The sequence below is a fragment of the Triplophysa rosa genome, linkage group LG20 (genome assembly GCF_024868665.1).
Source record: "Triplophysa rosa linkage group LG20, Trosa_1v2, whole genome shotgun sequence".
NCBI lineage: Eukaryota > Metazoa > Chordata > Actinopteri > Cypriniformes > Nemacheilidae > Triplophysa > Triplophysa rosa.
The window spans coordinates 7,973,577-7,995,459 of record NC_079909.1 but is presented as its reverse complement, the minus strand read 5'-3'; the positions used below and the strand labels follow the sequence as shown (position 1 = coordinate 7,995,459).

The 21,883-nt window shown below is 43.4% G+C and overlaps 2 protein-coding genes across 2 annotated transcripts; one reads left to right on the top strand and one right to left on the bottom strand.

Moving 5' to 3' along the window:
* The first annotated feature begins 236 nt into the window (after nt 1-236).
* Nucleotides 237-4,692, top strand: rbb4l (retinoblastoma binding protein 4, like). The gene is made up of 12 exons (XM_057361485.1): nt 237-393; nt 810-954; nt 1,056-1,201; nt 1,484-1,657; nt 1,751-1,866; nt 2,321-2,481; nt 2,629-2,755; nt 2,854-2,931; nt 3,051-3,127; nt 3,729-3,786; nt 3,915-4,025; nt 4,151-4,692. The coding sequence occupies exons 1-12, from the start codon at nt 378-380 to the stop codon at nt 4,217-4,219; spliced, it is 1,278 nt and encodes a 425-aa protein (XP_057217468.1). The 5' UTR covers nt 237-377; the 3' UTR covers nt 4,220-4,692.
* Nucleotides 4,693-4,817: 125 nt separating this feature from the next.
* txlng (taxilin gamma) lies at nt 4,818-21,614 on the bottom strand. The gene is made up of 9 exons (XM_057361484.1): nt 21,535-21,614; nt 20,382-20,610; nt 20,192-20,283; nt 19,933-20,103; nt 12,498-12,692; nt 11,733-11,852; nt 8,311-8,478; nt 8,077-8,172; nt 4,818-7,668 (listed from the first exon to the last, which is right to left on the bottom strand). Exons 1-9 carry the CDS (start codon nt 21,583-21,585, stop codon nt 7,348-7,350), a joined length of 1,443 nt encoding a protein of 480 aa, XP_057217467.1. The 5' UTR covers nt 21,586-21,614; the 3' UTR covers nt 4,818-7,347.
* Between the last annotated feature and the right edge of the window lie 269 nt (nt 21,615-21,883).

The window sequence follows — 21,883 nt, the reverse complement described above, 5'->3', positions numbered from 1 at the left end:
AAATAACCGTTACATTTTTTAGGTATGTGTTTCATTTGATGTACATTCCTATGCAATCATTTTAACAGGTATGTAAACACATAAGGAATATAATAGTATTTTAGGACACTGTTGAAACGAAACAACCAAACAATGAAAGCCAACGCTAAAAAACGATGACGACTCCGAACGCTTTGTGAATCAATTCGACTGGAATAATAAGAACGAGTCATTCAAGAATCGGACATCTTCAGAATCATTTAGCGCGTAGGGACGCAAACTGCTTTTACAAGCAGTGACGGGAATCTGGATTAAAACCCCGCTACCCGGGATTTTTCACTTGCTGTCTTTAAATCCCACACCTCCTTCAGTGGATAACCTGCAGAAAATACGCCAGAATGGCAGACAAAGAAGGTAAACTTTTCTGCAACACGAATCCCGTTTAGTATTTTGTTCTTTTGACAGAGTTTGTTAGCTTTAGCATAAAGTGCTAATGGACGCGACCCACATACAGACATGAGAATGAATGAATATTAGAATAAATATCACATTCTGTTCAACACGCAGTCTTCACTTAGTTTGAAGCTTTTGGCAAGATACAATAAAAGTATTTATTGATTGATAGTAAATGCAGCCATTTCTAAAAGCACATTGAGCTGAGTTCCCTCCATAATTCATGTACTACATAAACTAACGTTACACTACTAAAAGATCACATGTTTGACTCTAACTTCTATTCTGTCATTTTTATAAAAAAATACCTTTTTCAGTTTCTGGTACACGTCACAATGCAGTTTTTGTGAAATTTGTTAATCTGTCCTCATTGACAGTATATGATGATGCGGTGGAGGAGAGAGTAATAAATGAAGAATATAAGATCTGGAAGAAAAACACACCATTCCTGTATGATCTGGTCATGACTCATGCCCTTGAGTGGCCAAGTTTGACCGTGCAGTGGCTTCCTGACGTGACCAGGTAATCCAACGTCTAACCTGAGCTGTGGGAACGATGCAGATTGCTGTTAATGTACAACTTATTGTCTATCAGCAATGATTTGATTGATATGTTTTGTGAAGACCTGAGGGGAAGGATTATGCAGTCCATCGGCTGGCGTTGGGCACACACACATCGGATGAGCAGAACCACCTGGTCATCGCAAGCGTTCAGATCCCTAATGATGATGCCCAGTTTGACGCGTCCCACTATGACAGTGAGAAAGGAGGTATGAGCTGATCCATCTCTGAATGTGTGATCAATTTGTCCTCTTGAATGCCTAATGTCAACAGTACTGAAATAATGATTTGTGTGTGTGTGTGTTTCTTCAGCAGGTATGATCACTCTCACAGGATGTTTGGAGAGCAAAGCACTGCAATCGCTTGTCAGCTCAGTTTTGTTTTAGTGGATGCAAATTGATTTGTTTACAAATAAACATAATCAGATCTTGTAGGTAGAAACCAGGTAAACAAGACATTGTCAGTGAATGTGTATGGGCATTTGTTTTTAGAGTTTGGAGGTTTTGGGTCAGTGAGCGGAAAGATTGAAATTGAGATTAAGATCAATCACGAAGGAGAAGTGAACCGAGCCAGATACATGCCGCAAAACCCCTGCATCATCGCCACCAAGACCCCCACCTCTGACGTGCTGGTGTTTGACTACACCAAACACCCATCCAAACCAGGTCAGGATCTTTCTGTTGATCCAAACAAAGAATCAATTTCATCATTTAATGCACTAAATAGTGAGTTAACACTCATAGTTTGTCTATGTATAGACCCCAGTGGAGAATGTAGTCCAGATTTGAGGCTGAGGGGGCATCAGAAGGAGGGCTACGGCTTGTCCTGGAACTCGAACTTGAGTGGAAACTTGCTCAGTGCATCAGACGACCATGTGAGTAAACACATGACCTCAGATTCAAGAGCTTCAGAATGAAATATCAATAGCTTTATATGCAGATCTTGGTAGTAACAGATTACATGTAATATGGATTATGTAATCAGATTCCCAAAATCAAGTACTTGTAGTTAGAGTAAACTACATTTTAAAATATTCGTAATCTGACTACAGTTACTTTTTATGGATTACTTGATTACATATTATTCACAGTCTCACACACTCTTTGTATCTGTGAAAATAGTACAAAATTATCCTGCTTCGCTTTATGTGACATCAAATAAGATTCAAGTCAGAAGTAATCTAAATGTAATCCGATTACATTACTGAAATGTGTAATCTACAAGAGATTTGGATCTACCCAGCTCTGTTTATATGTATATGAATTTTAAACTTCATATAAATTAAGTCTCGACTTTCAACAGTCTTTGTCTTGTTTTTTTAACTTTAGACAATCTGTCTATGGGACATCAGTGCTTTTCCAAAGGAGGGGAAGATAGTAGACGCCAAGACCATCTTCACAGGACATACAGCTGTGGTGGAGGATGTGTCCTGGCATCTTTTACATGAATCACTCTTCGGCTCTGTGGCTGATGATCAGAAACTTATGATGTGAGCAAGCAAAGCTTTACCTTTGGTGAAATCTGATCAGTGTGATTTGTGAAACCGTTAACCTCATCAAATTAGGATATTAAAACTAAACCGTTTGTATTAGTATTTTTTTACATACAGACACAGATTTCCAATCTTTTTCCACAGCTGGGACACACGGTCAAACAACACATCAAAGCCCAGTCACGCTGTGGACGCCCATACGGCTGAAGTCAACTGTCTGTCCTTCAATCCCTACAGTGAGTTTATTCTCGCCACCGGCTCGGCAGACAAGGTCTGTGCACATTGTAAAAAACACAATCACACGTGACTAATGTAAACAAACAAAAACACACATGCTTACTGCATCTATCTGTGTGTTTATCGCCGTAGACTGTTGCATTGTGGGATCTGCGCAACCTGAAGCTGAAGCTTCATTCATTTGAATCCCAAAAGGATGAAATCTTCCAGGTAATACTTTTTTGTTTTTTACAAATCTCATCATCATTTCAACATTAAAGATTCTGTTTTAAATCATAAAGCACAGAAACAGAATTGTGCAAGCTCTGAATTGTCTGTGTTTTTGACAGGTCCAGTGGTCTCCTCATAATGAAACCATCCTGGCCTCCAGTGGCACAGACAGACGTCTCAATGTCTGGGACCTGAGGTATTACAACTCTGTTCTTATTGTTCATAATGATTTTCCTTGGGAACATTTATTCAGATTGCTTTAATTGAACACCTTCAGGACTCTGGAGTCTCAGTAATGGGTTTACTAGAAAGAAATAATCTGTGGATCCAGTATTAAATATTGACTGTATCTGTACTAGGCTTGTTGCGATAGTCTGTCACCGGTGATACACGGTGTCCACTTGTCCACCGCGGCACTGACCCCCACCCCCCACTCGTTTTGTTATATAGGCAACTTATCTAACGAAAATGTTTTTTATTTTCGTTTCTTATTTATTTTTTTGCATTGTGTGCTGTGATTATTCGTTTTGTAAGGTCTGTGTTTAATATAAGCAAATGTCATTGTACTTTTTTTTTGGTTTTGTGAGTTTTTATTAAGAAAGATATTGAACCCACCATTAATTCAAGCAATTGCCATTCCCTAATTGCCGCTATTTTAAAACTGAAAGTAAAATGCGTCATGCGCACGGCCGCATCTTCGACCACCCCACAGCAACCGGTGTTTTTACACGTCGATTAACCGGTGGAAAAATTTCACCACCGCAACATCCCTAATCTGTACATTTTTCACCTTGCAGTAAAATTGGAGAGGAGCAATCTGCGGAGGATGCAGAAGACGGTCCTCCAGAGCTGCTGGTGAGTCATGAAGGATTTTCTAAAAATGCTTATTATGTCAGACATATTCTATAAAAATAATGTACCTGCTACGATTTCTTTGTTTTTCTGTTTTGCATTAATTCAACTGTTTTTGTTGGTTTTGGCAGTTCATTCACGGTGGGCACACAGCAAAGATCTCAGATTTCTCCTGGAACCCCAATGAACCCTGGGTAATTTGTTCAGTGTCAGAGGACAACATTATGCAAGTATGGCAGATGGTAAGTGCACGGATGATTATTGATATTTTTTTAGTTTCTGTTTGATTTGGATCAGAAATGAGTTGGTACTCGTGTCATAATCTTGGGTCAAACTTCGAGTTCGTTTTTTTTCAACTTTTGTCTAGGCTGAGAACATCTATAATGATGAAGAGCCAGACACCCCCGCATCAGAGCTGGAGGGACAGGCGTCGTAACTGCTTGCACCAGTCTCATCTCTCATTAAAATCCTGCAACACTTTTATGGCTTCCTGTGCATCAGCTTTTGCTTTCCAGTATTATTCAGAAATGCTCCATCTTCCTACTTTCCACTTTATATATACAACTTTATCCATTACAGTGTCCCTCTGTAGACACTTTTCTAAAAGGTTCACATTTATTTACTGCTGTAGAAAAGTTTGGCTCCGGTTGGTTGGAAAATGGACAGATTATTGGAGATAGGTTTGGATAAAGAGATCAACAGACTGCACTGCATTTTCAGTCACTTCTGAGAAGTTATGGCCTGGTGTTTCACATTTATGAGTTCCTTTTTGTGCAAAACACGTTGTCAATTTGCAATAAATCTTTTGTAATGACTTTTAAAATGATTTTGTATTCCTAAATTGTTGATTAAAGTACTTATTCTGTGTTTACAATTCAAAGCAGAAAATAAAGTACAGATCAGCTGTTAGATTGTACGTCTCCCTTGACGCATGAAAACAAACTTTGTGTAACTGCATGTGTACACTAACAATTTGTTGATCAATTCGATATTTCTGCACAAGAAAACATTCAATGAATCATGCAAATGGTAAGGAAAATTCTACAAAATATTTTATTGAAAAGCAAGACAGAAGTACAAGAGCATTGGTACATTCTTAGAAGAGTCCTGGGCTGAGCCGGGGGAGAAAGAAAAGCTCTCGAGCGTCTTTCACAGTATGTCTTACCTACAGAGGTAGATTTCTTGCATAACCTGAGAATCAAACGGGAACATGGCCAAAATAAACAACAGAAGCAGAAGCGATACAAATGACAGTACCAATACTTTACAAATTCAGAATGAACTGAATCCCAATTAGAGATGTTTACAGTATTGATATGTTTTTAAAGAACTGACCTCTTATGCAGAATAAATAAAAATCTGAAAGATTGTGAAAGTGTTACATAAACAGAATTTCAAAACAAACATCAAGTGCTTCGATGTAAAAATACATTTTTATCCAGATTTTGGGGAAGGGATTTTACAATACAAAAACACTGCAGCGATGAAAGCTGGTGAAAGTCATCCTTTGTGTTTTATCAGCTCTTACACATGAACAATGAAACAACTTGATATCATTGCTCGTTTTTTGTTCTTTGATGACAAAAAATGGTAACGCGCGTTACATCTAATTCAGAAAATGAATTGCAGTTTAACAGATTTTTTTACTATCATTTTACTATATGTTCAACATGTCAAATGAAAAATAGATTTTCTTGGATTCACCACTTAGGAATGTACTGGCCCGTGTCAGAGGTTCAGATCAGCACATGCGTAAAGCCAGACGTTGATCTTTGGACCTGAGGAGTGACCCTGTGTGCCCATGCCATATAAACCGATCTTAAAGGGCTACGAGGCTTTTTAGACATAAAATCGGCAACTGACATTAGTAATATGCATTTGTACATTCATTGGTTTAGTTCTCCATGTATACTTTCATATTGTTAACTAAAGTGACAATGTATGCAACTGCATGTACATCTTGAATTACAGACATTTTATTCTTATTTAAAGTCCAAAAAATTAAATCACATTCAATCCAGTATCAAAAGCCCCTTTTTAAAATAAGAATTTCAGGTTTGTGGCCTGGTAAAGGAGGGAATATTCTTACCAGTCAACATGTGAAAACCTGCTCAAATTATACCAACTGAAGAAAAATAAGTTTCAGACAAATTACCAAGAAACTGAATTAAAACAGCTGTGATCAAAAATAATCGAGGGCTCCCAAAAACAACAGCATCCGGTTCTAACTCTCACCATTTGTTTTAAATATACAATAATGTCTCAAAACAACAAAGTTAAAGTATCAACGAGAGTTTTAGAATGATAAATCAAGATGTCAGGAAATAAAAAAGGGGATTTTTCTTTTTCAATTGCAAGCAATGCATTTGTCATTTTAAATCATGGGTTGGTAAAGATCTGCTGGCGAAGATGCCGTTCCCTTCATCTCTTCTAACTAATGTCCCCTTATGAATGCATGCAAAAAGTCCTTAAACTGCAGATATACTCAGTCCTACAGGAAGTGACACGCGGTTTGACCCTGTACTATTATTTCACAAAGGTTTAATATGTAGCAGCCGTTTCAAAGTCACACAAGCCATTTATCAGATTCTTAGTTCGCAGTTACGAGACTCCGATGAAGCTTGGATACTTGACCCCTCTCTTCATTAACAAGTCATGGATCTTCTTTAAAATGATAGTTCTTCCAAAAATGAAAATTCTGTCACCATTTACCCACTCTCTTGTCATTTCAAACCTTTATGACTTTCTGAAAAGAAGATATTTTGAAGAATGTTGGTAACCGAACAACAGCGGTACCCATTGATTTGCACTGGTTTTGTGTCCATACAATAGATGTGAATGGGTACCGCCGTTGTTCGGTTACCAACATTCTTCCAAATATCTTCTTTTGGGTTCAGCACAGAAAGAAAGTCATACAGGTTTAAAATGACATAAGGGAGAGAAAATGGTGACAAAATTTTCATTTTTGGGTGAACTATCCCTTTAAACTTGCATTTTAAAAAGTGCATTTTAATCAAAGCAAGTGTGACATGTTAAGGACCCTTCCTGGCTCAGACTCAATATGCCAAAGAGCAGGTGAGTATTTGTATTAAAGCCCTATGACTCAAGTCTCAAGGTTAATAAGACATTTCGAGCTGGACTGGCTTCTTCACTACATACAGTTATTAGTTATTTCAAAATAGCGATATTCAACGTTAAATGCATACAAAATTATTTATTCTGATCCTAGAGGTCAGTGCCAGGAGCTACATTTTATTAAAGAGAAACGAAAAATGTGCAACGATAGCACAGCAGAGCAGGGAAGGACCTAAGAGAATGAGAAAAGAAAGACAGCAAATCTGCATGGTGGCCATTTTGGACCGCATGACCATTTCCTACGAAAATACAATGTGATAAAAAACAGGGAGTAAAAAGTGCTCGCCACAAAGCTGATTAACAACGTACAGAGCAGTTAGCTTCTTCACTAATGTCCTGATTTTTCATCACAAATTTTGTTATGATAATTGTTAGACAAAAATATATATACCTCCAGAAAAAAAAAGAAAGGCCACCAGAAGGCCAGGCTCAGTCGACAATGAGTTGTGTTGATGGCGTGGTGCCCTCCACCTCAGACTGAAGTCTGAGTTCCTCTGTTTCATGCACCAAAGCCTCCATTTCTCCTTCCACCTCTCTCTCCATCTCTGTGTTTGAGGGTTGATTGGGGTGGTCCTCCGGCTGGGGGTCGGGAGGACCCGTACCTTCCTCCTCCGGATCTTTAGTTGCACCCTGGATGGACTTGAGTTTCTGGTTCAGGTCATTGCGTTCTCTCTGCAGGGCCCTGCAAAGCTTCTCCAGACGGTCTAGCTTGCCTTGGAGGGCTTTGTAATTGTTATCTCGCACCGTTTTCTGCAAGAAAAATTCAACTTTTTATGTTTAGGCATACCATACATGTTCTTACTACTAACGCTGCTTTGAATCACTGTTCGTTGCATAAAGCCCTATATAAAAAACGGATTTAAATCACACCTGTCTTTGTGGTAGCCCGAGGCAATGTAAACATCAAACAAAATGCAACGGGAGTGGCCCATGCTTTTTATTGCCAAAAAACTAGCCAATTAGACATGCCCTCTGCCTGTCAATCATTTGTCAGGTTTGCTAACAATGGATGCCCTGACATGTCTAAGGAGGGCAGGATTTTGGAAATGTGGTGAGGTTAAAAGCATGGGTGGTGCCCTAATTTTGTGTATATTCTTGCAAAATTGCTGAAATCGTTCAGAACTTTATTTTATAAAGCATTCTACTTGTTCCTCTCACCTCTTCTGCCATCTGCAGTAGAGTCTGGTTGTTGGTCTCCCATTTGGTCCTCCATAGAGTGGTCTCTTTCTCAAGCTTCTTGATCTTCTTTGTCATCTATTCAGTCACAAACACAAACCGGTGTCGTGCGAAGCGGGTCTTTACATATAGATTTTTTCAGGAAATGTGTCACGTATTTCATTAAAGAATCAAGTGAAACAAGCATATAAAGGTGGAGGGATGCTGCTCACTCACTTTCTCCATCTCTTGCCGGAATGTGGTGAAGACCTCATTGCTCTTGGCAAGGGTGGTCTGAAACTCCTCAAACTTGTCCATGTAGAGAGTGAGCTGCTGCTTCAGCTGGTGTTCCTGCTCTTTCATCAGCTCACATTTATGTCTGGACTCGGTTGCGTCTTTTAGGAGCTGAACAAAGAGCAGAGACAGACAACAAAGGACACGACACATTATTGGACAATTAAAGAACCATACTTAAAGGGGTCATATGGCGCGAATACGTGTTTTTCTGTGTCTTTGGTGTGTTATAAGTTGCCCATTCATGTATTGGACATGTAAAATTGCAAAACTGTAAGTGTCTGAACAAAAGATGCATTCTATCTAAAAGCGAATGCTCACCCAGACCTGCCTGAAACACCTCGTGTAACCACACCCCCACAAATCTACGTCAGTTTGTGGTATGATTTGACTAAGACCGCCCAAATGTATACGCAAGTAAGGTGGGCGTACCTGTCAGTACAATTGCTTTTGAACCTGATGTTCCAAATATGGTGAGGCGCTACATTTCCGTCACACGCTTGCAGTATTCGACCAATCACTACGCACTGGTTAACTGGCCAATCATAGCACACCTCACTTTTCAGAGGGATGAGCTTTGAAAAAAATCTGCGCGTTTCAGAGAGGCGGGGCAAAGAGGAGATACAAACATGCACGGTGTGTGGAAAATACAGCATTTATGAACCTTAAATCGTGTATACACATTGCATTACATCTAAAACAAACCATAATATTCGTAATAATAGCTGTGTCATATGACCCCTTTAATATAATTTATTCACACAATATTTAATTATTTACATTTACTTGTTGATATTTATAACATTTAATATCAGGATCTGTATTTTAACAGTCTAGCATTATGGGTAAAATTCTCCCTTTGTGTTAACTAAGGAGATGTTTACAATCCTATTTTTAAATAAAAATGGAAAACTTTTCGTTTTGGTCATTAATTTACACTGCGTTCCAAATTATTATGCAAATTGGATTTAAGTGTCGTAAACATTTAATTTTATATTGTTCAATTAAACTTATGGATGGTATTGTGTCTCAGTGCTCTTTGGATCACTGAAATCAATCTCAGACACCTGTGATAAGTAGTTTGCCAGGTGAGCCCAATTAAAGGAAAACTACTTAAGAAGGACGTTCCACATTATTAAGCAGGCCACAGGTTTCAAGCAATATGGGAAAGAAAAAGGATCTGTCTGCTGCCGAAAAGCGTCAAATAGTGCAATGTCTTGGACAAGGTATGAAAACATTAGATATTTCACGAAAACTTAAGCGAGATCATCGTACTGTGAAGAGATTTGTGGCTGATTCAGAGCACAGAAGGGTTCGTGCAGATAAAGGCAGAATGAGGAAGGTTTCTTCCAGACAAATTCATCGGATTAAGAGAGCAGCTGCAAAAATGCCATTGCAAAGCAGCAAACAGGTATTTGAAGCTGCTGGTGCCTCGGGAGTCCCGAAAACCTCAAGGTGTAGGATCCTCCAGATGCTTGCAGTTGTGCATAAACCTACTATTCGGCCACCCCTAACCAATGCTCACAAGCAGAAACGGTTGCAGTGGGCCCACACATACATGAAGACTAATTTTCAAACAGTCTTGTTTACTGATGAGTGCCGTGCAACCCTGGATGGTCCAGATGGATGGAGTAGTGGATGGTTGGTGGATGGCCACCATGTCCCAACAAGGCTGCGACGTCAGCAAGGAGGTGGCGGAGTCATGTTTTGGGCTGGAATCATGGGGAGACAGCTGGTGGGCCCCTTTAGGGTCCCTGAAGGTGTGAAAATGAACTCTGCAAGGTATGTAGAGTTTCTGACTGAGCACTTTCTTCCATGGTACAAAAAGAAGAACCATGCCTTCCGTAGCAAAATCATCTTCATGCATGACAATGCACCATCTCATGCTGCAAAGAATACCTCTGTGTCATTGGCTGCTATGGGCATAAAAGGAGAGAAACTCATGGTGTGGCCACCATCCTCCCCTGACCTCAACCCTATTGAGAACCTTTGGAGCATCCTCAAGCGAAAGATCTATGATGGTGGGAGGCAGTTAGCATCAAAACAGCAGCTCTGGGAGGCTATTCTGACATCCTGCAAAGAAATTCAATCAGAAACTATCCAAAAACTCACAAGTTCAATGGATGCAAGAATTGTGAAGGTGATATCAAAGAAGGGGTCCTATGTTAACATGTAACTTGCCCTGTTAGGATGTTTTTGATTGAAATAGCTTTTGATTTCAGTAAATATGACCTCCTAATGCTGCAAATTCAACAAATGACCATTTTCAGTTTTTTACAACCTATGAAATGTTTTCAAACTCTGTTGTGCATAATAATTTGGAACAGTGCATTTTGAGTTTTTCATTTTTTAAATAAATACTGTTGTCAGTGGGAGGTTTGTTCAATAAAATTCCAAATGTACCCTAACTGTTGATTACTTGAAAATTATACTGACTGTCATTTGCATCGACAAATTAGGAAAACCAGAGAAAGATATCATTTGCATAATAATTTGGAACGCAGTGTACATGTCAACTGCGTTTTGGGGGCCTAAGGACTCCTGAAAAAGGAGACATTAGTTTTGAAGTGCAAATTTTTGAAAATAATACTGTTATCGTTTCCTTGTAAACTACAAAACACAACTTTGGGAAAGCACTGTGATGTCATGTACATGCATAGTACGTGTTATTTTACAAAGTGACATTGCCAACAACAGGCGTGGCATAATACATTGCATTTAGTTGTTTTTGTGGATCCGTATTAACATAAGGACAACAATGCATAAGTGCAATAAAAACTGGTCTCAGTTAGCCTACCACAGTATGCGAAACTAAATCTTTTTTTATAAATAGAAAAAGTAGAAAAGAACTATATACTATTACTACCTGTACATTATAGATGGTGTCATTGAACGCACGCACCTGGCCCAAAGTTAACATCTGGTCTGTGTTTGGTTATCAGTCTGGCTAATAATATAACAATATATTTTAGATTAATTTTTAGATTAATCATTTATTGTATATTAATTGTATTAAATTAAAACTACCCAACAGTTATTGATTCTTTGGGGAGGTCTACCAGAAGTTGTTGTTGCCACTGAAACCGTCTATAGAAATTTACATTTATGCATTTGGCAGACGCTTTTATCCAAAGCGACTTACATTACATTATCCTATACTTTTTTTTTGTTTCCAAGTATGTGCAATCCCCCGGGATCGAACCCACGACCTTGGCGTTGTTAGCGCCATGCTCTAACCACTGAGGTACAGGAAAGCTAGCTAGACAGCTCATAACTTAAGATTTTGTTTCTTTGGTAGCTTTCCCAACATTGTTAACAATCCTTCAGATGAACACTGACTCTGATCTGGTCCTGAACATACTCACAAACTCTCGTTCTCTCTGCTGTTTCTCCTCCACCTCTCGCATCAGCTCGACCGTCCGTTGGAGTTTAGCATCCACCAGCTGCTGCTGAAGTTCCTTATGTTTGAACACCTTGTCGATATGCTGAAAAAAGACCAACGTTAACAATGCGCTTCCAAATACCGCAGCACTTCATTAAAAAAAACTATAACATTCATTAAAAAAACAAAAAGGACAAGTGCTAATTTGAAATTTGACATTACCACATCCTACTACAAAACAACTACGTTCTATCTAGTTTGTGAAAATCAGATGACACTAAAAATCTGTAAGACAATGTCAAATTATAAAACACAATATTATTCGAGGCACAAGGTCAATTTTATATTTAATAACAATTATAACCTAAACCGAGAGTTACACCCCATGACCTGATAATGCAAGCATGCATAATCTCACACACATGGCTGGATCATCATGATTGCTTTCGTGGTTGAACCGTAGGACTGTGCTCAGTCTAACAAGCCCAAACATGCAAAACAGCAAGAATGCATGCGAATCGTGCAAAATTAAGCAAATAAATGTAAAACCGTGATTTGGCACGGCACGAAGAAATATAGAAGGAAAATCCATATTTCTGATCACTCACATCTGATCAGCAGTGTAAACGATGAAAGAAATGAAACAAATAAAACAGACCACTGGTCTGAAGCAGAGCACCTCTGAACTCTCTACGCACTCAAACAGAGAATCACAGTCAATTTGCATATTTGACAGATGTTGTCTCACCTCCTCCCGCAGCTCGTACTGCTCGATGAGTTTCTTGAGTTTCTCGGCCAGCTCCATGTTCTCCTGCCGCAGTTTGCTGTTGTAAGAGTTATGCTGCTCCATCTGGGCCTCGATCTCGTTGAGCGTCATCTGGAAGTGCAGCGTCGCCTCTTTGCGCCGCTCCTCGTACTCCCTAAACCTCTGAGCGTTCTCCTCCTGCCATCACGACAGCAGAAACACGTTTAGACACATAGTTCACCCAAAAATGAACATTATTTCCTCATTTACTCACTCTTATGTCATTTCAAACCTGTGTGACTTTCCTTTTTCAGCAAAACACAAATTTTTTTTGTATTTTATTATATTGAAGAATGCTGGTCCCCACTGATTTCCATTGTATGCACACAAAACAATAGGTTACTTTCGTAACCCCGGTTCTCTAAAACATCGAGTGGAGAGATCCACCTATGGGAAGGGCATCCGTACCTGACCTCTGTAGAAGCATCCAATTGCACCAAGTCTAGCTAGACAGACAGAAGCGTGCAGCCAATGCCAGGTAAGGCCCCACCCCTTTACCTGAGAGCATATAAGGTCTGCCTGCGCTGCTGTTCTTCAGTAAGTATATTTGCTTCTCGTGCAGCAAGCGGGGCAAAGCTGGTGGATCTCTCCACTCGATGTTTCAGAGAACCGGGGTTACGAAAGTAACCTATTGTGCTCTTTCATCATCTCGTGTTGGAGATCCACCTATGGGAGAGACATGGACAGCTCCCCGATTGCCCAATACACTCACAGTGAGGTTCTGAAAGCCAGAAAAAGGACGCTCACCCCCCAAGGGGGCGGTGCTTGACGCGTCCCATAATCATGCACCTGGCAACCCTGACGCACACACATAGCCGCTGTGCACATGCAGGACAGGCAACATGTATGAGGCACACACATGTAATTAACCCAGCAGCACATATACAACACCCAGGTAGGAATGTGAATGCATGCTTTGTGACATGAATGTGCATGGCCCACCGGCCCGTTCAACATTCGTTACTACAACAATGTGTAAACAGAAGGTAAAGGGATATAACAAGAAGGGGCTATGAAGACCCTACTCCTAAAACAGAATGTGCTACCAAGGTTTTGGTGACATCCAATCGGTAGTAACGCACAAACGTATGGGGAGAAGCCCAACTGGCAGCAGAGCAGATGTCCTGCAGTGATACTCCCCTGAACAAAGCCCAAGAGGCAGCTAAGCCCCTTGTGGAATGAGCTCTGATGGCTCCTGGGGGCTGCACTCCCTTTGATTCATATGCCAAGGCTATAGCGTTCACAAGCCAATGTGAGAGGCGCTGCTTAGATATGGGACTCCCCTTGTGAGAGGGCGCCCATGAAATAAAGAGCTGGTCGCTCTTCCGGAAAACACTGGTCCTGGACATATATGCCTGTAATGCATGAACAGGACACACAGCATTCAGCCTCTGATCCTCCACAGAGGAAAAAGGCGGAGAGAGAAAAGCGGACAGCTCCAACACCTCCGAAGTGAACGCAGGGAAACACTTAGGCATAAAAGCCGGGTTAGGCTTAAGAAAACCTTCTCTCCACTCAGAGAGAATTTAGTGCACGAAGGATGTACTGAGAGTGCATGTAGCTCACTGACACGTTTGGCTGATGCCAACGCCAAGAGCAAAGCCATCTTGAAGGACAACAGCTTCAAGGAAATACTACCCAGGGGCTCAAAAGGATATTGAGACAAGGCCTCCAGCACCAAGGAGAGGTCCCATTCAGGGACGGTTCTCCTGATGACTGGCAAGGAGCGACGGGCACCCTTCATAAATCTGCGGATTAAAGGATGCTGCCCGAATGTTGAGCCCTCAAAACCCACATGACAGGCAGAAATAGCTGCCAGGTAGACCTTAATTGTGGAAAAAGACCTGCCTTTATCCATAAGGTCCTGTAAGAAACACAAAATATCAGGAACTGAGCACTGATATGATGTGAGACCGCGCCCATCACACCACCCTTCAAACACTTGCCACTTACAACCACATAAGGGCCGTGTAGAAATGGCCCTGGCATTTTGTATAGTAGCAACCAAGCGCGTTTAAGTTTGTCCTCTCACGGGCCAGGCCCAGGCCCTAAATCTCCCCGTTCGCCTGAGACAATAGGTCTGTGCGGAGGGGGAGGCGCCACGGCTGGGTATATAACAGAGGGATTATCTCTGCCAGCCACGGTGCTTTGGGCCACCTGGGAGCTATTAGAAGGAGAGACAGGCCCTTCTCTCTCACTCTGACCAACGTGGGAATTATCAGGCAGAGAGGAGGAAAAGCATACAGCAGCACCTTGGGCCATGGGTGGGCCAGTGCGCCCACCCCGAGGGGCGCGTCCAAGTCCTTTAGCGAGAAGAACATAGGACAATGGGTGTTTTTGCACGAGGCGAATAGATCTACGGTTGCCTGTCCAAATCTCGGAGGTGCCAATCTCCGTAGAGTGGGTTCCCCTCGATAGAAGATCTGTGCCTGTGTTCAGGATGCCTGGAACATGAGTCGCGCGTAACGACAGGAAAACCACACACCCACCAAGCCACCCACCCCACTCCACTCCACTCCACACCACACCACACCACACCAAAAGCTTGTGAGCTAGAGCGTGAAGTTTCTGCGAGCGTAAGCCGCCCTGGTGATTCATATATGCCACCGTTGTGGTATTGTCGCAGCGTAAGAGCACATGATGTCCTTGCAGGCGAGGCAGAAAATAATTCAGAGCTTTCCATATGGTCAGGAGATCTAAATAATTTATGTGTGCTGAACGTAGTCTGCTCGGCCACAAACCGTTCACCCCAGCCTGTTAAGGACGCATCTGTCGTCACGACTTTCCGCATCACTACCGTTCCCAAACGGGTTCCCTGTGCGTAAAAGTCCGCGTCCCTCCAGTGGCGAAGAGCCGCCATGCAGGCACTGTTACAGAGCGGCAGAGATCGCGTAACGGGCTGAAATGTAGTGACAAAACCCATTTCATGAATGCTCTCATTCTCAGGCTGAAGCCCTAAGACCCTGCAATCTGAGGCATGTGCGATACTGCACTCTCGCCCCCTCTCTGCACTGCGACACACAGCTAATTAGAGAGAGAACGCACTCCTGGGAGAGACGCACTCGCATGCAGACCAAGCTCAGCTCCAAGCCCAGGAAAATCACACTCTGACTAGGTGTAAAATTGCTTTTGCTCACATTCACCCTGAACCCGAGAGATGTGATGTGTGTAAGCACACTGCAGGTGTCCCGCAGCACTTTCTCTTCCGATTCGGCAACGATGAGCCAATCGTCCATGTATGTCAAAATCCGTGATATTTTGACCGATAAACAGTGATATCGTAACATATGCCTAGATAGGCGAAACGAAGAAACTTCCTGTGTGGCGGATAAATGCTTATGTGGAAAAAAGCATCCTTGAGATCGACCGATGTGAACCAGTCGTTCTGTTTTATGGTGCGAGCCAGAGTGCTGTGGGTTAACATTCTGAAATTGTATTTCCTCAAATGTTTGTTCAACACTCGGAGTTGTCCAAGATGGGGCGGAGAGAGCCGTCCTTCTTTGGGACCAGGAAATAACGGGAATAAAACCCTTGATTTATCAAGCTGAGAGGCACCACCTGAATCGCTCTCTTCATTAAGAGAGAATAGATTTCTTCTTTCAGAATGTAAGCAGAGCTCTCCTCTGTGTGAGAAGAGAGAACGCCGTTGAAAAGCGGGGGTTTCATTACAAACTGCAGTCTGTAACCCTGCATAATTGTTCGCATCACCCACTCCGGAGGCNTGGGGCGGAGAGAGCCGTCCTTCTTTGGGACCAGGAAATAACGGGAATAAAACCCTTGATTTATCAGGCTGGGAGGCACCACCTGAATCGCTCCCTTCATTAAGAGAGAAGAGATTTCTTCTTTCAGAATGTGAGCAGAGCTCTCCTCCGTGTGAGAAGAGAGAACGCCGTTGAAAAGCGGGGGTTTCATTACAAACTGCAGTCTGTAACCCTGCATAATTGTTCGCATCACCCACTCCGGAGGCGCAACGGTCTGCCAGGCTGACTTACTATTTGCGAGAGGGCCGGTGAAGCGCCGAATTCCTCGCATACGATACTCTTGCGATGCAATGGCGCCATCTAGTGGACAGACTAGGGGCGGCATGCTTAGATTTAGAAAGAGGTTTTCTCTCTGCAGAGAGACGTACTCTCTCTGAGACGAATTCAATAGATTTGTTTGTTTCTTTGTGTTTTTTGTGTGTTTTGTGTTGGGGAACACCAGGGCCGAAGCCTTTATTAGTTGGGTGAGGGGAACAATGTGTGTGCTGTGTGGTGACACTGCTTGAGCACATTTCCTCGCAACTGATCCCCTGAACGTGGGGGGAAAGAACACAGCGTCCACTGAACGCACGGGCTGGGAAACCTCTGAGGGGGGGTGGCAGACCCCTCCACAAGAAAACCTCTCGGGACAGAAAGAGAGTCCGATGAGTTCATGGCTCGCGAACGAGGACTCTGTGCCCCTAACGGTCGGACATCAGGCCGGCCGCTTGCATTTAGAGTCGGTAGGGGTTGGGGGGTTTCCCGGTCGCGGCGGGAGACGGTCTTCCCAGAGGGTGGGTTACTCTGCTGTAGAGGGGGTTTGATGCGCGTAGGGTGGGTTACTCTGCCGCGGAGGGGGTTTGATGCGCGTAGGGTGGGTTACTCTGCCGTGGAAGGGGTTTGATGCGCGTAGGGTGGGTTACTCTGCCATGGAGGGGGTTTGATGCGCGGTCTCTCCTTGCTATGATGCGGGTTTCGCACCACGACGGGGGGTTAGGCAAACGCGCAGTGGGCAACTGATGCGGAGCTGCTTTCCTGGGGAGGCACAACTTGAAAGCCTCATCCTCTTTCTTTTTGTCGTCGCACCGTTGCTGCATCAAAGCCACGGCAGGACCGAAGAGAGCCTGGCCAGGCTCAACTGGAGCGCCCGCAATGTGCCTCTTCTCACTGTCAGAGAGTCCCGAAAGGTTCAGCCACAGAGCCCGCTCCCCAACCACAGAAAGTGCCATGGAGTGCCCGCAAGCTTGAACAGCCTGACGAGCATTGCGGAGGACGAGGTCGTTGACCGTAAGGTTCTCCTTCCACAAGGTTGGCGAGGGGGATCTTTTGTCCAGCTGCTGCCCCAAATCCTCCAAAATTTCCACCTGGTAAGCGGAAAGCAGGGATTAAACATTAAGAGCCCTGACAGCCAAGGCCGAGGATTTATAAGTGGCTTGATGAATGGAGGCAGAAAAAACGTCCATTTTCCAGGCAAGACCGGCTTCGGGGGGGGACGAGGCCTGGCGGGCCCTTGAGATGCCTGGCGATCGACGGCTCGACAGCGGGGGCTCACCCAAGCCGAGAGCCGCCATGTTTTTCACCTCCAGATCCGCGAGACCGTGTTTGAGGTTCAGCGGGTCGCTCCAGGAGTGCCTCATGTGCTTCGCGCACGCTGGCAGGATGGGGAAGAGTTGTATCCTCGGGCCGGGAGGGGGTCCCAGCACTTTCCCATCATACACAATTCCATCCCCAACCGAGAGCAAAGACTACTTGTCACATTAATGCTAAATTTACAATACTTGGTATTTAATGCTAAACTTACATCACACGACAGCAGTTTGAAGTTATAGCTGCACTCAGTGACTTTGATTGGAGGTTGCTGGGTGGGTGTTGTAGGGAGTGGGGGGGGCTTGTTGGTTGTGGTTTTCGGGGCGTTTCATTTGTTGGGACTGTGTGGGTCTGGTCTGGTTGGTCTTGTTTTGTGGTTGATGTCGGACAACAGCGGAATAAAGTTAATTATGCCATTACTATTTTTCCCAGGTTGTTCCTCTGTTGTCTGTTGTTGATCGCGGAATGGGACCGGGTTGGACCTGCACGGTTTCGGCGGGTGGGGCTTCCTGGGTCGCGGCTCGTGGGCTCTCCCTGTTCTTCGTGGACGTTTGCTCGGTGGCTTTGGTCGGGGTCACTGAGTGCAGCTATGACACGTCAGAGGAGATCTGGCCCTCCCGGCTGAGCCTGGTTTCTCCCGAGGTTTTTTTTCTCCATTTATTCATCATTGGAGTTTGGGTTCCTCGCCACAGCAGTGCAGTGTTGGCTTGCTCACCGGGAGACTGCATTTATTTATTTATTCATTTATTTATTAGATATTATTTATTATAATGATCTTGCTTGGTCTATAAACACCATGCACTGTGCTGTGTTTTACCTTTCTGTGTTTTTCTTATTTGCTCCTGTAAAGCTGCTTTGGAACAATGCACATTGTGAAAAGCGCTATATAAATAAAATTGAATTGAATTGAATAGAATACACATCCCTCTACTGGTCGGTGGCGCTCTGCGGAGCCAGCCATGCAATGTCAAGGAGAGCGGCCGCTCGTTCGCACACGTCCAGGAAGATGGACTGGGGTAAGGCCGCGGGGGGTTAACCTGGGGAACACCAGAGAGTGGGATGGCCTCCTCGTCCTCTGAGACCCCAAGAAGGCCCGCGTCATCGGCGAACGGGAGGTTGCACGCGAAGATATCCTCTTCGGGGAACGCAGGATTAGGCGGTCAGCCCAATTAAGAGATGTCGCACCCCGGGAGACCCCCGGAGTTGCGTCGCCGTCACTGTGTCCCCCATCCCAGTCAGAAAGGCCAAGCTCGATACACTGGGTAGCGGCAACTTTGAGTCGACAGCGCAGGAGCTTTTTCGGCAGCACAAGGCAATGGCTGCAATGCTCCGGGTTCTCCAAAGCCTCTTCTGCATACTTGAGGCCCAAGCAGACCTTGCAGAACTCGTGAGAGTCCTTAGCAGCGATGAGAGTCCCGACCGTGGCCGGGCAGGCCCGTGATGAGCTGTTCCCGGGAGCAGCGGCAGATTTAGAGAGCGACATACCGGCAAAAAACTTGTTCAATTCCGTGGCGGGCAGCCGTGGAAAGTAAAGGGGGAGCAGGTGAAAATAGCACGAGCGTGGGCGGCTCAGGATGTGAAAAACACAGCTAACCTGGCTAAATAGACGACTGTCACGTCTGGCGGAGGCTGATCAGACGATATGTCCTCCTGAAGACACGCAGTGAAAATCCAACCGAACTGTGTTACAGCAGAGATCGCGAGAAGCGAATGACAACTGAAGAACAGCAGCGCAGGCAGACCTTATATGCTCTCAGGTAAGGGGGTGGGGCCTTACCTGGCATTGGCTGCACGCTTCTGTCTGTCTAGCCAGACTTTGTGCAATTGGATGCTTCTGCAGAGGTCAGGTACGGATGCCCTTCCCATAGGTGGATCTCGAACACGAGATGATGAAAGAGAACCACCGAGACATTCCTCAAAATATCTTCTTTTGTGTTCCACAGAAGAAAGAGTCATACAGGTTTCAAACAACGTGAATACATGACTGCAGTATATTATTTCTAGGAGACCTATCATTCTATTTTCGGAAAAGATAAATGAGTTGTGGGCACCTTCAGGGTCTTGTTATGACGTTGAAGTTCTCTGCATAGACTCTCCAGCTTGCTGCGTGCCAGGACGGCCTTGCTGTGCTCGCTCTGCAGGTGAATCTTATCTTTGAGCACCTGGTTCTGCTTCTTCTGCAACACCTTCACCTGTTTCTGCATGCTGCGGCTCTCCTCCAGCTGAACCAGGAAGAATGACACTGTAGTATTTCACGTATGGACTATTTTATGATACTTTTTTGTCTTACATGAAGCAACATATACATACCAGGTCAGCATATTTCTTACAAAGGGCTGCAAGTTTCTCTTCTGGAGTGGCCAAAGCATGAAGCGCCTGCATCAGCAACAGAACTTCTTTGCCTGTGACAACAGAAATGAAGTGTGATGTGTAGAAAAGAACCTGCACATTTCTTTCAAAATACAAAAGGCACATGTTCAATATCACAACCAACACCAACCAGCTTTTTGTTCCATGGTTTTCTCAACACAAGGATCCAGCTCTTCAGGGTTGATATCCTCCCTTCCGGGTGTCTCCCCTCTCTCCTCACCGCTCACCCGCCCCACAAAATCCTCCTCGCTATTCTGGGATGGAGTCCCTACATCGGCAGGGGAACTGCTTCCTTCAACAAGTCCCCGGGCCTCTATGCCGCAGACCCCGATGACATCAGCCTCCATTTTTTCAGTCACCTACATTTGTGAACACAATAATATACAGATGACATAAACAAGTTGAGATTGTGACACTGATTTAAACTCGACTGACTGCATCCAATACAGCCCTATGTTTGTTTTTGTTGCAGGTCCATAAACAGAGCGAAGTGCAAACACACTGGCAGAGAGAAAGAGAGAGAGATACGACCACGTGCTGCAGAGAGAGGCAAATGCACGCGAGACAGAGGCTGTGTCTCACTGGTGACCTCACTACTTCCACTGCATATTTCGGTCATCACTGGCGCGTGCGAACGTGCTACCTAGGCAGGCAGCTCACTAGGTTTTGGGACACGGCAAAAAGTTACAAAGTAACTAGCGCAAGCATACTAAACGAGAGATTTCTAGACCTACAGATTTCTTACTGACAACGTCAATTTGTTTGTTTACAGCAAATTAAGATTTTTACACCGATTGCAAACAAATTCCAAAATGTATGAGCGCACTTCTTTAACCATTTTAATCAGTCTTCCGGTTTAAAATTAACTTAGCACTTCAAAACCATCATATTATGCAGTCAGAAAGCCAGACAAACTCGCTACCTCCACATTCAGCACCTTGTTCAACACACATGCGCATGAACTCAATGCTTTTATGATTTTGACACTACATCAAAACAAAAATCCGTTCTGTCATTACTGTGCCAGCACTATTATTAAAACACGGCGCCGGTGTAGATTCCAATGTAAACCGCGATATGCTGATAATGTGAATAGAAAGTGCTCATGTAAATTGGCTTGTCTGATGGTTAGCGCGCTAAAGCTACTTCCTTCGTAAATAATACACATTTGGGACGACAAGTTTCCATCGTATGTTTATAGAAGGTCTTTCATAGTTAATGTCTTACTGATTACGATATATTGGAAATAAATATGTAGCAAAGAGAAGGATGGGATACAGTACCTGTGTGTTTTCAGTATTTAAAGCGAGCCTGGCGTCTGAGCGCGTCGCCATGTTGTGACGAAACGCAGAAGCGAAAATAGAGGCATGAAGACTAATTAAAATTCAAACAGTCAAACACGTTTATTACATTTGCAACGTACTTTATTAAAAAACCGTGCAGTCATTTCTTAATAATTCATTAATCATCTCTTTCAATTTTGACAGATTAGTCAATCGTATATTTAGTAAATATCAATTACATATAGATAGTCTATAATGTGTTAGTTATGTGTTTTTGTGAAATAAATAATTACCTACATTATGCAGTACAAAAATAGATTATTTTTACCTTTTTATTGTTTTTTTTACA

Bases quoted from the DNA above. Each gene is read 5' to 3' on its own strand.
- rbb4l (XM_057361485.1), top strand. The intron at 2,932-3,050 runs GTAATACTTTTT...TGTTTTTGACAG, and splicing joins AAAAGGATGAAATCTTCCAG to GTCCAGTGGTCTCCTCATAA. The intron at 4,026-4,150 runs GTAAGTGCACGG...ACTTTTGTCTAG, and splicing joins TTATGCAAGTATGGCAGATG to GCTGAGAACATCTATAATGA.
- txlng (XM_057361484.1), bottom strand. From the start codon at position 21,585: ATGGCGACGCGCTCAGACGCCAGGCTCGCTTTAAATACTGAAAACACA. The intron at 20,284-20,381 runs GTTGGTGTTGGT...CTGTTGTCACAG, and splicing joins AACCATGGAACAAAAAGCTG to GCAAAGAAGTTCTGTTGCTG. The intron at 8,479-11,732 runs GTGAGTATGTTC...CTCTTTGTTCAG, and splicing joins AGCAGAGAGAACGAGAGTTT to CTCCTAAAAGACGCAACCGA.